The sequence below is a fragment of the Strongylocentrotus purpuratus genome, unplaced genomic scaffold (assembly GCF_000002235.5).
Source record: "Strongylocentrotus purpuratus isolate Spur 01 unplaced genomic scaffold, Spur_5.0 spur5_contig_853, whole genome shotgun sequence".
Taxonomy (NCBI): Eukaryota; Metazoa; Echinodermata; class Echinoidea; order Camarodonta; family Strongylocentrotidae; genus Strongylocentrotus; species Strongylocentrotus purpuratus.
Genome location: NW_022145561.1, coordinates 286,078 through 305,046, shown reverse-complemented (window position 1 = coordinate 305,046; position 18,969 = coordinate 286,078). Strand labels below are relative to the sequence as shown.

The 18,969-nt window shown below is 37.5% G+C and overlaps 1 protein-coding gene across 3 annotated transcripts in view; it reads right to left on the bottom strand.

Moving 5' to 3' along the window:
* Positions 1 to 5,446: 5,446 nt before the first annotated feature.
* Positions 5,447 to 18,969, bottom strand: part of LOC115918954 (ankyrin repeat domain-containing protein 36B-like) — a 35,027-nt gene continuing 21,504 nt past the window's right edge. For 2 of the 3 annotated variants that reach the window (XM_030995539.1, XM_030995528.1), the window contains 7 exons: positions 17,977 to 18,075; positions 16,354 to 16,452; positions 14,307 to 14,384; positions 12,970 to 13,113; positions 11,990 to 12,115; positions 10,866 to 11,042; positions 5,447 to 9,479 (listed from right to left, as the gene is read on the bottom strand). In XM_030995539.1, the coding sequence (XP_030851399.1) occupies positions 6,816 to 9,479; positions 10,866 to 11,042; positions 11,990 to 12,115; positions 12,970 to 13,113; positions 14,307 to 14,384; positions 16,354 to 16,452; positions 17,977 to 18,075 (3,387 nt within the window). In that variant the 3' untranslated portion in view covers positions 5,447 to 6,815. The remainder of the gene's footprint in view (positions 9,480 to 10,865; positions 11,043 to 11,989; positions 12,116 to 12,969; positions 13,114 to 14,306; positions 14,385 to 16,353; positions 16,453 to 17,976; positions 18,076 to 18,969) is intronic. The other variant, XM_030995534.1, reaches the window with a different exon arrangement.

The following is an 18,969-nucleotide window of genomic DNA, read 5'->3' as shown; positions in this document are numbered from 1 at the left end:
TTTTCAATCGGATACTGCTCAAACTTTCACTTATTTGTCATTCTCATTTTTCTGCTTTTATTTAAACCAACCAAATATTAGGGTAGACTTTCCCTTTAATGATCAACGTGGCATACCCGAAGCCGAAGTGCTATGTCTCTACTAACTGTCTGATTAGCTCCCTGTAAACTTGTTGACCAGACCATTTATTCACAAGAATCCCCCGACTCCCTTGACTAAATCCTGGATCCGCTGATCCTGATCTGTAGACATTTACCGGACTATACCGGTTTAAGTCTAAAACATGTATCTTTAACTGACTGATACAGAAGGGGGCATGGTGGGCACGTGCCACAAGTTCAATTTTATTTTCCATATGTGGCTCATAACAAAACAAATATACATACACATATATGTTCAGTCATATAAAAAATGCAAAGTAACACAAAATTAACAAACAATAATATTAAGAGAAAAAAATAGCGAACAAAATCTAATGTCCATAAACACAGACCAGCAAAGGGCTTATATATGTCGAGGCTAATCCTCAGTACAATAATAGATATTTTGGATATTTTATATATTAAAAAAAAAAAAAAAAAAAAAAAAAAAAAAAATCACAACAATATGACAGTCATAAAAGCGACGTACAGTACATGACAAAACAAATGAAGTTGGCAAATTAAACAGGCAAAATATACAGTTTAAATATACGTTTAAAATTAGAAAGTGTCGGACTGTCCTTAATTTCCCCTGTGGAGGGAAGGGTGTGTCCTACCATTAAGTACACATACACAACTGAGTGAAAAAGAAGAACAAAATGTGCTGATACCAGATGTGGTGGGGAAAATGATTTGATATCAGCTATTAAATTGATTTATTATGCTCTTGAATGATAATATTATAGCACTACTTTCATTATGTTCATCTCGATTCTTCCCCACTTTGGTTATCTTGTTTTACCTGACAGCTAAGAAAGCATGAGCTTGTAAGTAAGCAACTTTATTTCTATCAATTTAAGATATTGTAATGAAGCTACCGATCCTCTTGAAACTAAACACTATTACCAAAACTCAATACTGTCACGCAACTTGAAGAAAATGAAATTCTACGCTTCCCCAGTCTTGACACTGATGTATTTGAAGGGGGCTGGGGGGGGGGGGGGGACTAGGGGCATTATTTTTGCCCCCCCCCCCCCGACAAATTTCCGAGTCCAAGGGAAAATGATGATACGTGACGGTTTCAGTTTAGTGGGGAAATTATTGCAAGGTGAATAATCTTCAAATTACTGTTAAAACTGTATGAAATCATAAGTGTACGTATTCTTAAATACAAATACATATAACTATACATCGATTGGATACCGCTGCTACTTACCGTGATAATAGTACATCGAAAACAAAATTATAAAATTTACAAAATATTAAAAAAGAGATTAGACAGATTTAGAAGAACATACATCACCCTAACCCCCCCCCTCTTTCCCGCCGTCCAAGTAATTTTTGAAATCTCGAAATACATGGATCGTTAAACTCTTTTGTTTATATATTTTTTGTTAGTTGGCTTGAATCACATTAATGATTGATTTTGAAGTTCGTACAGCTATAGTTATTGATACTTTTCTCTGAATATTGATCACAAAGTTTTCCAGGGCCATTTCTTTTATAAGCTTATCATATGATGTACTTGGTAATTTGTTGTATTATTAAGTCTTAGAAATTAATCGTCTTCATTGTATGAGATGTACTAGTGGTATTATTTTTCGCATTGTTTTACCCCATTTCGTCAGCATAAAATGTTATTTTCTTTCTTATTTTATTTACCTTGTTAAGCGCGTAGAGCATGTAGACAGACTCTGGTTTACTATGCGCTATACAAATTAAGGCTTATTAACATTTTAATTATCACTATTGGCTCGAATGATGTACCCAACGCCCCCCCCCCCCCTCGAAGCCAAGGCCCAGACACGCCACTGAGTCTTGATGTCATTGTGATATCATTAAGTTAGTAAAGATTCACCTTTAGTCAGCTAAACACTCGAAATCCAAAGGCCTTGATGAAGAAAAGGAAAGCATTTGAAAAACAATAAAGGTTTTTAAACAAATCTTATTGTGGAACTATATAATCAACGTTTAAGTTGTACTTTCCACTTGAATACTTTCATTTTCGTTTACTCCTTTAAGAAATAGAATGCTTTGTGGGTAAGTAAATCTGCTCCGTATTGCTTTCATATCCACTCATCTTCGTTGTATAGATGCATGCTCTGTGGGTTTCAACTTTCTTTTCTTCTCTTTTGTTTATTTAAGTTTTATTTTTCATTAGTATTTTCCTTCACTTTTCCTTCCTTTTCTTTTCTCCGTCCCATTTCACGTCTCTTTTCTCTTCTTCTTCTCTTCCTTTCTATCGCCTTTGCTTCTCTCCTATCTTATTTTCTTTCCTGTCTTATTTTTTTCCCCCTTTATTTTCTTTTCTTTATTCACTTTCCCTTTTATCGCTCCTATCCTACTATGAACTTTGTATTTTCTGTCAATTCCTCTCTGTTTCTTCCCATCTAACATTAACCCCAACCTCTCCCTCATTCTCCATCTTGCTCGTCCCTCTCCTGATCCCCTCTTCTCTCTATCTCTCGTCTTTTTCTCTTCCTCATCTTTTGTCAATTAGAGTGTAATGTCTATCTCATCTCATTTTTACCCACTTCTTCTCAAAATCTCAAATTACTCTTTTTACCATCATAAATCCTTTTTCTTCTTTCTTGTATATCTCCAATTCATTATTTTTCTAACACGTTTGAAATGGGGGGGGGGGGGGGGGAGAGGCGGTTTCTCCCCTTATAATAAGCCTCATTGAAATCCTATATCTGTTCTCCATCGACAAATTGCTGCCATTTTTTTAGAAGTTAACATAATTGCAACATTCATCTTAATTTCGATGTAACCCCTAATTACTTCATTAGATAATGCTTAAATTCACTTGAAATAATATTACTTAAATGCAATGATTATGATTTGTAATTTATTATATATCTTATGTATAAATATGTACAAAAACTGTCATAAATACAAAATCACACGAGTACAAATGGTAAATAGTACTTCACTTTTGATGAATATGAATATGAAAGCGATGAGAGATACCATAAATAGGAATACACAGCTGAATATAACATGGGATAACCCTTGCAATGTAGGATTTGACTTGTATGATATCTAACTTCTTCACAGTTGTTAAAGTGTGCCAATCACCTGAAATAATATGTGTGTAGCTAGAATCATATAATGTATAAAACTAATCTTTAACAAAAATTGAAAATGGCATTCTGTAGAATATGACAAAAAATAAAGGATAACATTAGACGTTGCGCAGGGAACACAAGTCGGACAAGGCTTCAGATGCAAACGTATACAACTGAACTGGATAGTTTAGTAATAGCATTTACAGCTTTGATTTCGAAACCTGTACCGCAAGATGGAATCCCTTACATCAAGAGCAAAACCTGTTTTAGTGATTGGTACACTGTAGTCTTCTTTGTATGATAAAATACTTCAAGGTAATATCAAATGTTAGGTCAGGGAGGTGTTTCACAAAGATCCTAAGTTGAACTTATCTCTAAGTTGGACTTAACAATAATGGAAAGCCATTAGCATCCTTGAAAATATTTTGTAAAAGTTATTGTAAAAGTTATTTTAAAAGGTATCAAATGTTGATTCAAATCATTCATATTATCTATTATCATGGGAGATTTCATGTTCTTGATGTGGAATTTATAAAAAGTAAAAAATAGTTGAATTTTCTCTTTTGAATATATGTTATTTTAAGGCTACAAATGGCTCTCCATACTTTTTAAGTCCAACTTAGAGTTAAGTCCGACTTAGGATATTTGTGAAACACCCCCTGGTCAAGATAAATCTTGTGATCATCATCATGTATTGATAGGGCCGTCAAGGGTTAAAATAAATACAATGTGGAACTAGATTCGTCTTATAGGGAGTTCCAATTGATCCAGATTGATTGCAAGGGAATCAAACACCAAACAAGACAACTACCTCTTTAAAGATAAAGACCAGTTTTGGAAATGCCCCCCCCCCCTCTCAAAAAAATGAAATGGAAGCTCTTATTACCAATCATGTGAAAGAATATGTTTTTACTAATACGTACTGAGTCCCATATACATCTTTCTGTGTACAGTGCTGGTAACTTTACCAAGACTGAGCCAATTTTCTTATAACTTTGATGATTCCAGAACCTTGCAGTACACACCAATACTTATATGCTAGATGATCAACCTTTTCTGATCGATTCCACATTTCTTTCACAATGCAATCGCATGACCATAACTGGTCTTTAACTTTAATATATAGCTGTGATTAATATCATGTTGCAATCAATATGAATCAATCATGAATGTTTATAAGATAGACAGGGCCCACAGAATCAGTCTGGGTGTATTTCAATTGTGTAAAAAATACTGTATGGGCAAAGTGAACGCGACAAGATTTTAAATTGGCAACACCTTTAAAAATTCTATTTAAAATCCAATTTCAACTAGTCATTTTTTATTAGGGGCTACCAAAGTTGGGTTTACTTTTTTTGTCAGATAAAAAGCACTTCTAAAAAAAGATAGTAGAAACAATTGGAAAGACAACGGGGAGTCCTACATGCAGGACATCATATAAAATACACATAACATCGATATGGAAATTGCTATAAAATCTCAGGAATTCTTTCTACATTTAAATTGTGAAAGCAGTTACTCAAGGCATATTGTTGATTTCATATAAATTATGAAAGCATTGTTAGAAAAGGGCAAGAAAGAATCATTTATAACCACTTGGACAGCTGAAAAGGAATAAATCACAAAAATATAACTTGCTCTGGAAGTGTTGGGTTCCAAAAAAGTATATTACATTTAAATGTTCATCTACAATATTACATTTGTAAAGAAAAATTGGAAATTCCAAATCTTTATAAATGAAGATAAAAGCGACTTGTCATTAGACTAATGGATGAGCCTGTACATACACACCAGTCAACTGTCCGATGTGGATCACATACATAATTTTGTTTAAATTAAAAAAAAAAAAAAAAAAAAAAAAGTTGTTTGTTGGGCCTTTATTCTATACACGCTAGGTGTGCATATTTCAATTTTCCTCTATTAGTGTTTATATTTGGCGACTGATTCCCCTTAAGCCTATGGAAGTATACAACACAGATGTTCTGCATGTTTAAAAATATCTTGAAGCTGTTGAAGATGATCATCAAACTATAGGTTTACATTAACCTATAATACAGATAGCAATGTCATATTCTAACATACCAACTGCCACTCCAAATTACACACTGGCTTAGTGTAGTGGATCCAAAAATTTATCCAAACTGAATGGCCCAAATTCACAAAGGAGGTTTGTTGACAAACCTAGGTTTATGTGCGTCATATGAAGCGTTTTGACGCGTTTTAAGGTTTGTAAAAACGCGTCAAAACGCGTCATATGACGCACATAAACCTAGGTTTGTCGATAAATCTCCTTTGTGAATTCGGGCCAATATGTTTGATATGTGGTCTAAAAAAGTCAAACCTGCTTTCGCAACAATCTGTCTACATAGGTCTATAGAAACCACATTTTTTGTTCCACTCAAAAATAGTTTCTCATTGAAACATGTACTAAAGCAACCTATACATAGAGACCACCTGCCTGTAAAGACCACTTTTCTTGTCTCCCTTGAGCAGTCTTTACATACAGGTTTCACTATAGTAATGCACATTTTCCAATTTCCATAATTTCCATTGAAAACCTAACCTGCATAATATCAAGTTCTTTCTTCAGAGTGCATAAATTATCCTGTGCCAAATGTCTGTACCTTGCAGTATTATTTTCATATATCCCAACATCCCAACCCAATATAAATATTGATATCATTGATGGAAAAGAGTTCTATTGGAAAAGGGTTCACTTTTTATCAACAATGATTCATGGTATTAGTAAAAATGCTTCTGCGGCTGCTTTTTCCTTTAGAAATACCCACACAAAGGAGAGTAAAATAATCAAGTTTTCATTGCAGATTTGGTGGATTGGTTATGGCTTGAGAATTTCAAATCTCGCAAAAAGAAATAGTTACCATTTCATCCTATTCAAAGAGGTAATATGGAATACTGATCGTAAGCCCCACGACTTGCCAGGTTTGTTGGATATGAAAACTAAAGGACGACAATTGATCCTTGGAGGAATGAAAGAGGAGGAGTACTGTTAAGTCTTGTAGTGCTATTGTTATGAAGTGCTCAAATACGTAGTCTGCAGACACAGACTTTATTCCATAAAGCTTTTATTCACATCATGCTCACAGTTATCCATTTAAAAACTAGTCTCCAGTTCTGATAACGATGTTGCATTTCAAGAGAAACTGACTCAAATACACTCTGAGTCAATTATCATGCAGTGGTTGCGCTGTTTAGACCAGCAAAATATTTCATAAATTACAATCAACGACTTTCTGGAAATCAATTTCATTGAAAAGCACAACTTACATTTGCATATAAGACCACCTTGTCAATGTTGTTATTTTTCTTTGCTTATAATTGAGCAATTACCAAAAACTGTACCGCAGATATTTACATGTACAACATAGTACATGTATTCTTGAATAATAACTGGATGATTTGTTTTTATCCATTGAGAAATCAGTTTCTATCGATCCCACACCAGAACTCAAGATAACTATAAAAACTTGGGATCTTGGAGATATATGAATACTGTCAAGGTATTATTTCTAGATGCATACATGATACAGATCAATTACACTACAATAGATAAATAACATGAATTCTGCTCAAACTTGCCAACTCAAAGAATAATTTCCCTGGTGTATTTCAATTTCTGTTCTGGAGCAGCAGTCCTATTAAAACTTTCAACAGTACTGACAAGACTTGCACCGTTACTGGCACCATTACTAATGAAAGCTGCACCACTTCTTCTGTTAGTACTCATGGAATTAACACCGGGGATGCTATTGCTGGTACCACTAGTCCGTTTGTCTATGGTGTAGTTTGTGGAAGAGTGATCGGCGCCATTGATTGCACCGCCTATTCGAACAGGATTTCTGGTATCTGAACTCAAAGTACCATTACTTGCATAGCTTTCCCTGCTTGTCCTATTGGAGTGTGAGGAAGAAGTAGCCCGGTTACCGCTAGTACTGTCCTTTGTTCCACCAGAACAATGAAAATTATTATTCGGAGCATTAAAGGTACCATTGTTTCTTGTACCGGCACCAGCAGGAACATTGTACTGATTGCCTGATGTTGCATGGTTGTTGAACGTTCTTGAGGTGCTAGATGTTATTGAGCCAGAGTGGACGAATGTTGACGTTGAATTCGGTGCTGCATTGTTGTTTTTGTTGACTGGTATCTCTGGCCGGTTGAGGTTACCGGCATGTGACTGGTTGGTTCTGGTGATGGCAAACACAGCACCGTTGCTCCCGCTCCTTCCCTGGACCACTGAGTACCCTGGTGGAAGGGACTGCTGGGAAGCTTGAGTTCTTGGTTGTAGATGAAGCTGATTGAGACCCTTTCCAGAGGTAGTATTATTGTTACTGGACACACCTCGAACAGCACCCAGAGTAGGGGTCACACCAAGCCGACTGGCTGCTGATCTAGAGGGTGCAGCAGAGTACCCCATGCTTTGTGTCTTAACATTAGTACTTGAGTCGCTTCCACTGCCAATTCTCTTTTGATCTGTACGTGAAATCGTCCTACCTCCAGGTAATGAGCTTGCATAATGATTGCTCAATGTTGGGGCATGTCCAATTTTTGGGGGAACTTCGTTTGATCTACTCTGATTCAAAGATTGATCATTGTTTGCATTGTTTACATTTTGAAGGTATGGTTGGGCAACCCTATATCTATTGTCAGATGAAGCACTATCTTTACTCCTGTAGGGAGGTGGTGGTTCATCATGAGATTTTTTCATAGTCTCAGACTTGATGACCTTAAAGAGATCAGGCTGATGGCTTGAGGATGAGGAACGAGGGTTGTAGGTCCCCTGGTATGACTGTCCACTGTGGGGGCTGATGATATTATATTTGATCGGGGAGGAGTTTTGAAGAGATGACGCCTCCCCAGACGAAATTCCAGAGGATGTGCTGTGAGCTTTCCCAGAGTCTGTTGGAGAAGGGTTGTCACTTGAAGGTTGCTCTGTACTTGGTGTAGCAACTCTATGTCCGTCTGATGATGCGAGGGTTGACGTTGAACGCGGTTGAGATGCAGTTGAAGTTGGCGAGACAGGTGGGCTGAACGGAGGTGTGTAGCTTGCTTGTATGCGTAACTCTGCTGGTGGTGGTTGAGTGCTTACTGGATGACGGGGACGCACTTGAGCATGTAACGGTGGGGGTGGTCTAGCATTGACGGTAAGGGCTTGATAGGCTATCAAGTCTGCCCTGGTGGGGCCATGCGACCTTCGATCTGATGACACACTGGACCCCTTCAAGGTGTGAAGACCAGAGTCTCTGGTGGACGATGATACACCGCTTATTGATTTGGGTTTGTACGACACCGTCTCCAGCGATTGCTGAGATGTGGTTTCAGATTCCGAGGATTCTGAAGATTCAGTATCGTCCGTTTCTTGAGATGGAAAGACAAAATTGGCGGGAAGCGAGTGATGGGAATCAGTGTTAGGGGAGTGTTCATGAGCAGTAATGAGCGGAGGTCGGTAAGTACCATCAACCATACTGAGAGGTGTACCACTATTGCTACTGCTGCCACTGGCACGATCTTCATCGCTAACTGCTAGTCTAAAGCTGCCACTCCTGGATGACTTTGGAATGGCACCAGACTTGGCATAGTCCTTAGCTTTTGCCGTCTCTGTCTTCTTATAGTGGTGAGGAGACTGTTCGCTAGGTTGACTGGAGGATACAGGACGCTCCTTGACACGGCTGTTCTTCCTTGCATGCTCTTTCTCCTCCTCCTCATCTTCACTTTCGTCTTCGCTCTCTTCATCGCTATCTTCCTCGTCTTCTTCCTCTAAATCACAATCACTGACATTCCCGAGTGATTTTGATCTCTTTCGATGAGTGACCACCTCGCGACCATTCAACCGGTAGAACCCCGCCCTGGGACGACTTCTCCTCGTAGAAGATGCAGTCTCTGCATCATCCATGGTCCTGCTCAACTGCTCATGGAGAGGCTGAATCCTTGACTCAAACCAGTGCCTCAGTTCTCTCCTCAGCACATCTGTCCGAGCATCATGCTCCTCCGACCATGCCTTCCTCTCCTCTCTTGCTCTCTTATCTATCCTATGAATGCAGTCCCCTTTCTCAGCTGCTATTCGTTCCTTGCACAGTTGATCCATGCACTGAGCTTGGTGGGTCATACGCTTCTCCATGTTGTTCATTCTGCTCTCAAAGCGAGCTTTGGATATATCTATTTCATGCAGGAGTCTCTCTTTACTCGCTTCCACCTGGTTCTCAAGTTTCTTGATGTAAGGGGTACAGTTGCAGTGCACCGGCATGGGAACCTGAGTGAGATAAATGGTCAAGCATAATTAGATCATTTCAGTTTCAAATTTAAGAAAAATCGTTCCAAACATCCATCTTCAAAACATAACATAATAGGTAAACGCTTTGGTCCATATTCTTGTAGCTCCGTTAAACCCCAACTCTTGGTCCCAAAATTCTGTTTGACATAACAAAATCTTAGACCGCAGAGCATTGTTCCACGAAACTGTCAGAAGTCTAAGCTTGCCGACATCAGATAGAAATGTGTGTATTAAAAGTTAAACTCATTTAAATTGGATATCGGCCAACTTGTACTTTTGAACATTTTGTGGAACAATGCCCCAACTGGTTTCCTTTCTTATACCCAATTTTGAACAAATACCTGAACCCAGCATCTTGTTAAAAGTGTACCAATGTGTAAAACCAATCCCCGCCCCGCCCCCCCTCCCCCCCCCCCCCAAAAAAAAAAAATTCTATAGGTAAAAGGATAAGGAGTATAACGAAAATAAAGGATATTATATATCTCATACATAGATTCTTATTCACTGATTGGTCAAAACTAGATCACATGACAATGATTTGGGTTTTGGCGTTCTATCAATTGACCTAAGGTCAAATGATAGAACGCCCAAACTCTGTGATAGAACGCCCAAACTCTGTGATAGAACGCCTAACCCCTCCGTGACTTTTGCACACACACAGAGCGTACACGATTTAAAATGCCCTCCAGCTGGCAACTCCCGCGGTGTCACGGCACTCAAGCCATGCAATTTACGCTGAACCGCAGTAACTGCACTACCTTACTGCAGTACCTGTATAGATTGGATTTCCGTATGTTGGATTTCTTTTAGCGTTGGATATTTAAAATGCAATATCTCTTTGTAGAAGTAATATGTGCAGCTTCTATTTTGAATACATTACATTCACATGGAACCCATTACATCAAGAGCAAAACATGCTTTAATGATTGGTACATTCATTGTAATAACATATGGGTCATTCATTCATAAACTGTCACAAATAATATACAAATATTGACTGCTCATGAGGATGTTTCAAATATACAACGCTAAAAGAAATCCAACATATGGAAATCCAATCTATACTGTACATGTTTACAGGTACTGCAGTAAGGTAATGCAGCTACTATGGCCCAGTGTAAGTTGCATGGATTGAGCGCGCATTTGAAATCTTGTACGCTGTGTATGTGCAAAAGTCGCGGAGGGGTTAGGAGTTCTATTACAGGGTTCAATAGTAGCTATCAAACCCTCTGACGCAATGATAGATCGAAATGCTCCTTGTCATGTGATATAGTTTTGACCAATCGTGAATGACAATCTATGTATGAGGTATATTAAACTTCATAAGGATTGTGCTACTGAAGTAATCAAACATTTCTTGCTTACATGAAGTACCTTTCCAGTCTTGTCTTTGAAGAGTTGAGTCCTGAAATGGGGGTTCCCCTGCTCTGTGTGTTGGCAATTCCCCAACTCCCGACCAAGATGGATTTGTTCCTGGAGTTTCTTCTCCGACTTCAAATGTTTCTTCATCTCCTCTCTCACAAAGAGGTTCTGTCCTTGACTCTGAACAACCATTAGAAGAAAAATATCAAAGACATTTTTGCGACTACTACTTCTAATAATAACAATAACGGATAATAAAAATTATGATGATGATGATGATGATTAGAATAATAATAATAATAAAGTGATGATGATGATTACAATAATAATAATAACGACAATGATGATGATGGTAACGGAGACAAAAATGGTAATAATGATGATACAAGGTCCTCTCTCATTAACTCTGAACAGAAATGTTTCTTAAAATTTCTATTTTCTTAGTTGCCGAGAAAGGAATATTATTTGTTCATACAGGGGTTGTGTATTATTTGCAGTGATTAATTTTAGGGGCATGCATAATTAGAGAAATTATAAATGTTCAAGTAAAGATCAAATGGCTGGGGACCTTTCAAGACACGTCACACAAAGTTGTCAATTTGCGTATGATCGATTACAAATTCAAAAGCTTGTAACTTCCTAATTTTTGCTCTGATCTAAAAATAACTAGTGCACAGTTTTTCATCTATCATGCACCATAGCACTTGCCTTCCCTCACTGTTCCATGGCATACCCAATTGCATGCCACGGCATAAACAATTTGTGTCCATGTGTCACGGTGGCTTAACTCAGAGCAGTTCAGAGTTTTCTAAAGTTTTAAAGGAATCAGATTTACCTCTTCAAATTGACACCAATTATTTGTATTTTCCACTCTTTCATAGTTATACCAACAAAATAAAAACAAATATTATGTATATATATCATCAAGTCCATTCGTCTACATGCAGTTGTCCAAAAAAGACGTTAACCAGTATTTGCCACTACACTACCTTTCAGTGATTTTGTGCGCTTTCTGCTCATGTAGAATTTGTAATGCAGAGCATTCTGGATCAAGAGATAAAGCTATAATGTCACTAAAAGATGACAATAGACTGTTAGGGAATAAGATGTTGATTTTCGATATTTACCTTGTCTCTCTTCTTCTTTGACTTTCCTTTACTGCTTCCTGAAGAATGTCTGTCCCCAGCTTCCATCTCTCTCCGTCCTCGGATCCTAGCCCCACCCTGGCCCCCATCCATATCATCATCACCTCTCTGACAAATCAGAGAGAGAGAGAGAGAGAGAGAGAAATGAATTAATATTAATATTGCTGACCTGCACAACTTCATGTAGTAAGACCATTGACATATATAAGATATACATTTTGTATAAAGTGCATATTACATTAAATATCCATGAGTAAAATTATAATATAATGTCATACACACAAAGAAAAGTACATTGGAAATGCTGGTAAATCAGTTAAACCGCGACTCTTAGTCCCAAAATTCTGTTAACATAAGGAAATCTTAGAGCGCAGAGCATCATTTCACGAAACCGTCCTGTAAATACAAGTTTGTTGACATCAGATTGAAACACCTGTTAAAAGTAAAGACCAGTTTTGGAAATGCCCCTGTCTCAAAAAATGAAATGGCAGCTCTTATTACCAATCATGTGGAGAAAGAATATGTTTTCACGAATACGTGATCATACAAAATCTATTTGGACCTGATAGATATCGCGCACATGTCGCGCATGTGTCGCATAGTCCCATATACTTGTACATCTTTTTGTGTACAGAGCTTGTAACTTTACCAAGACTGGGCCAAATTTCTTATCATTTTGATGATTCCAGAACCTTGCAGTACACACCAACACTTATATGCTAGATGATCAACCTTTTCTGATTGATTCTACAACGTTTCTTTCACAATGCAATCGCATGACCATAACTGGTCTTTACCTTTAATAACAATACACAGATTTCAATGGGATGTCAATGAACTTGTAGTGATATTAAAGTTGCGTGAAATTCTGGCCCGGATAATGATACAGTCAACGCTTTTATTGGATGCATCATAACAGGTTACATAACTAATCAGTGTCTATTATTACATTTTAAACATACCCTATCATCGGTGTGCTTGCGTTTATGTTTATCATTAGGTGAACTGTCACTTTGGTGATGATGAGATGAATTTCCAAAGCCATCCAGCTTGCTACTATCCTTCTTCTTGTTCCGAGAGAAAAACGAGAGCTTCCCTTTCTTCATCTGCAAATTGGCAATAAAAATATAAACAAAATATTCAATCAGCAATATTGATGATGCTTTGTGTGTTATAATAATTATAATAATTATAATCTTTTAAAGTCCACTCCAAATTTTATTAAGTTAAACTAAAAATGGAAATTCTTTTTGCCCAATTGATTGTGAGCCCGGCAGCCACTGAGCATCATCGCCAGGTCGACGTTGCTCTATCCCCTTATTGTTGAACGCCAAACAAGGTAGCAGCAACTCCCGTCTTTTAACGTCTTTTGGTATGACGCGGCCGGGGTTCGAACCCACGACCTCCCAGTTGTGAGGCGGACGCTCTACTGACTGAGCCAACTCACCGGTATAAGTGTAGGTCTTGTTATCATCTTTTACAAAGGGTAGAAGAATTGAAAGAAAAAATGAAGGAACAGAGCTTCCAAAATTTCATATCATGCTCACATGGTTTATAATTAAAGGTCAGAGTTATATCCAGTTGGAAGTTGTAAGCGCCCAAAGTTTACACTAATGATTACATTTGTCTTCTGCACTATATTACCCTAATTTTCATTTTCTCAGTTTGATAGTCATGTCAAAGTTGTCATACAAAATATCCTATATTGACAACAAGCTGTTCAAAAAGTAAAGAAGTAATTTGACATAAGAGCAATCAGCCCACACCACAAAGTGTCAACCATAACGACTCCACTGACCTGACTTCAAAGGGTGGCCTTATCGCTGTGTTTACGAGCAGGGCAGGGTGACCTTCTTGCATACGGGTCAACTTGTTTTCTTCTTGTGTCTGTTTATCTGTCAGCCTATAATATATCACCATTTCCTTTGGGGCTAGGGGTTGGGGAGTTGCATAGCCAGTGCTAGTATTTAAAATCCATGCTTAAAGCGAGTTTATAACGTGTATGGTCGGTGTGGTAATAAAGTGTTGTAACTAAAACATATTCAATTTTAAGGAGAGTAAAAAACCTTCCGTGCTTCAAGGGCATTGAAAATCTTCCTTATGTGTAAAAGTCGCCTGTGGCGTTACTTTTTGGAGATATGCATTTCACGAGCTTATCAGAACAACTAAATTGCCAGACATTGAGTTACAAGGTTTTATCATCCATTGACAGTATGCATAATAACATGAAGCAAATGGGGAGGTTTCTGCAAACATTATGTCAAGAACTTGGAATGAAATAGATGTAGATTGAGCTTACCCTATGTGCTCCAATGATGAGAAGTGCTGCATCGCGCTGGTCGGTCTGTCGGGCTACATCTAGAGGGGTCTGATTGCTCTGCGGACAGCAAAGAAATTAACAAAAACAATATTATTACACCTTGATCCCCCAATGTGACTCCAGAAGTAGGCTTGCCTACTACCTCTGTCTTGTTGCTTTTAAGGCATCTTTAAAAAAAATTAATCTGAGATGCATGGCCCTACCTTTTATCAGTGTCTGTGATATGGTGTAATATTGAAGCCCTAACAAAATTGCGCTTCAAAATGATCATGAAGTGCCTCCAAAAAGTAAAAATCTTTGAGTGACCAGTTTTATCATACTCATTTTCCCCAATAGACTGTAGTATTATAACCGTTCGGAAAACTAAAAATGAAATTTGATTTCCAATCATAAATATCTTGAAAATCAGACAGGCGATCGGCTTGTAAATGTCATGGGATTCTGACTGACCTAAAGGTTTATAATTATCATTGCAGCATGAGCTAAATACAGGATTTTTTTTCAGCATATGAGGCAATGTTTAATACCAAGTCACTTTAATAAACCCATTGAACATAAAATCCTAATTTTTGTATAAGAAAACTTTCCTTGCTAAGCTGTTCTAACATTTTTGCATATTTTGATCTCACAATGTGACGGGAGCAGTTGGCTACCGTAGTCATATTTGACCTGCTGCATCCTGCTACCATTGTCTTGTTGCTTTTAATAAACCCACTTATCACCATAAAATCCTCATTTTGATATAAGACAAATTTCCTTGATACACTGTTGCCCTAAAAAAATTGAATACTTTTTGTTCACCTCTTTTAATGAAGCGATTGTGAGAATAAGATTTCTTCTAAATAGATAGAGTTTATATCTCCTCAGAACATTGAGCAATCTAAAGATTCATATAAATTGATCAAAAAAGTTGAGAGAAGATTTGAATTCTTTCTGGTAAATTGTCTTTCCCATTGGTTGATGCATAACTGTGGAACCAGCTACATGTACCTACTGTTGCGCAGATGGCCTCATCTGTTGACCACTTCCAAGAAATTACTGAGGTCACATCTATTCTGCTAGAAAGTATTTTATTACCAGTCTACATATACTTGACTGATCTCTCAGAACTTTTGTTTATAAGCGGCCCAATTGTGGAGCGGTGTGTGCAGCGCTTTGTAACTGCAAGGAAAAGGCGCTATTTCAAATATCTTTTGGATTGGATTGGATAAACCATATTGACTAAATCATTTCATGAAAAGAGGCAAGAACAAATATTCCAACTTTAGAGGTAATAGTGCAAGTTGATCCAAGAACCTATTACGGATGGACATTCAACATGATTCTTTCTTTGATCCAATGTAGTCGCCGCCTTCTGATTATGTGCATCTTAATGAAACCATTAAGCTGTTTTAACAATAACGACTGCGTAATCATTTTCGGTCATTGACAAAGGAGCAGTTTTCCTCTCTTGGGTTTTGTTTGGATGGTGTGGTCTGTAAGAGTGTGTCTTAAATAAAAACATCCCCAATGGGGAGCAGCAAAGTTAAACAGCAGACGATTTTGGTGATATGAAATGTATTATTACTGATTTGCACACATTCGCACACACCCATGACCTTATAAAACAATTAGCAGGCCATGATCTGTACAAGCCCTGTGTGTTGTAACTGTAGAATATTATGAAGAAATTGAGGGAAACAGGATTTTAAATCACAACCAATCCAAATATAACCTCTATCTGGTAATATCTACATGTTTTTCAAAATAAAATACAGTACACGGAACAACAATTTCCGATTATAAACCAGAACTGCACATCGATTTCCCATGATTTAAGCGAGTTATTATCTTCTGCGCATGTAGATTAACATGTGTAAAATCACTATCTTGATTCTGTCCCGGCTTCTTGGCGGTGACCATCATGAGATTAAAGTGAAGAAACATGTACGGAATGTTATTGAGACGACACTGACGGAGACAATCACAATGAATTTGTTAAGAAAACGATGAATGTCCATCCGTAATAGGTGTAAGTTGATCTTACCTTGTTGCGTATCTTGACCTCACACTGTGACTCTAAGAGAAGCCTTGCAATCTTGAGTTTGCCAAGTCCAGCTGCGATGTGCAGAGGTGTGTTACCCTCCTGAGCGTATGGGAAACCAAAGGCAATCAAGTCATTCTTTGGAACTTCCATTTTAATAACATAAGCAGATGCGCTCAAAGCCTAGGTAAAGCCTCGGTCACAAATGCCATTACGAACTGATACGAACGCCGTACAAACAATTTTCAGACAATGAAAATTTGGTAAGACAATGGGAAAATAGGGATATTAGTACAAATTTGTGACCCCTGCATAATAGCAGTTTGGTTTTGAGTGCCTTGAGCACCCCATTTGATGTTTATGCGGCATATAAATGTTGTTGTTATCATTATCGTTGTCGTCATCGTTGCCATCATCATCATAATCATTATCATTAAGCCTGGGAGAACTCAGGCTAGGCTATTGTTCGGAGACAGAAGGGCATCAACTCATATACCTTAAAGGTAATACAAAGTTTTGGTATGGGGTCATGAATTTTGTTCAAATAAACATATTGGAAGCATATGCGATTTTACAATATTTAATGATCGTTGTCGCGGTTGACAACGTAATGACATTGACAATAATAAACTTGTTATGTTGTATATCTCCCTCTCAAGATTGATATTACTTTAGCTATAAAACAATGTTTCTTGACTACAAGTACAGTACAATCGACCAATTTGCTATTCCCGTTTATAAATTATATATCAGAACTGCATATTCTGAGATTTTTATGGAAACAGCTACCATGGAATGGCCTTAGGCGCGATTCAAAATATTTGAAATTTACCAGGGGCATCAGTAAATTTTTTTTATTATTCAATTTCTCGAAAGCAGAAGTGTTTTAGGGGCTAATTTTTTCTAGTGCCAATAAAACATCCACATGGGCATCCAAATATACCAAAATTTCATAGAATTACTATCCATCCATTTTTCAAAATTACCCAAAACTTTACATTACCTTTCCCTTCTGGCTCTCAACAGACATCATCCAAAGTCAAATACACGAGTGAGTACCAAGGCTGCTATTCAATTCAACACTTATCATAGCACAAATGTGTATATTTTAACCAATTTTCGGCTTAGAAAAATTACTTTGCCAACTTCCATATTCAGTTGAAGATTGTGGCAAAGTATAATACTCGTAGTTTAAGACAGCTTTAGCAGGGATCAAGCCCAAAATATTTGGAGGCCTTGATTGGCAGGCATGTGGTTTTCATACAGTCATTATAAGTTGTGCCCAATTACGTAAGCACGCATATACCCGTAATGCACCGCATTTATTGCGGATAATTTTGGATTGACTATGCGATGTCACAATGGCCATCAGGAGAGGTATTCTAACAGGTTGCTTTCTAAAAATTAATACTTAGATGTGATCTGACTAAGCCTTGAGCCATTTTACTTACAGTATCTAAGCTAAACGCTAAGTAAAATACTGACAAAGATGAAGCATCGAATTGAATACGGGCCCTGAGCTCTTGATAAACATTAAGAATATTGAGCTTGAGCCGGTGCTCCTAGACATAAAGTCTGTAACCCCCCCCCCCCACACTCAATATTTCAAATCATGTAGTCCCATACCTTATTTTTCATGTTGATATCACACTCTGCACTAATGAGAATCCTTGCACATGTAATCTGGCCATAGAGGCATGCAATATGAAGTGGTGTTTCTCCAGACTGTATCAAAACAACAAAACATATGAAAGGGTGAAAAAAGATAAGAGAATGCAGAAGGAAGGTACAACTTTATTCATCTATTCATTTACATGTACTTACATAGTACCATATTTGCCGGCGTTAAGGCCGCACCCCCCCCCCCCCCCATACTGCCCTCTCCTGCCGCAGTTGAACAGTCGTGTATTGCGCCATAGCTGGGCGCGCATGGGCTGGCTAGGACTGAGGTTGCTTCAGCGATGGCATGAACTTAGATCTAGATCTACTGGTAGTTTTTGTTTGAAAAATAAGTTATGAAGTTTATTCATGAGATTGACAAAACTTCATGTCAACAATATAACACGAAATGGTCGGTAAGATGTGTGGAGTTATTCTAAAAATGTCCTGTACCTTTGTAGTTTTTGTACATTAACTGGTATAGTCATTGTAGTCCCATATGTACGAATACGTGCTGTTTTGACCACCGATTTTTTAATGTTGTTGCGCATAGGCCGCACCCAGACTTTTTGATATTTTCTCTTCCAAAAATACTGCGGCCTTTACGCCAGCAAATACGGTATACGAAAAATCAATCATGTATTAAACTGTAAAACAATATTAAAGTAAAACAATCAGCAACCTCTGTGACATAGTTCAAGATCATAAAAGAGTACCCATCGTTTGCTCGTGTTATATATATATATAATATATATATAATATACAACTTATGTGTTTAGTACTTATTGGTGTTGCTATTGGCTGGATGCCTAAAAACTGATGTTGAGTACTAGTGTATGTCTATTACATAATCTGCTAAAGATTTACATGTACTGTAATAAGAAAAGATATAAGAGCATTTTTAATGATCTTTTTCCTTGTTATTATGGATGCATATAAAAAAAATGACAAATCTTCTTG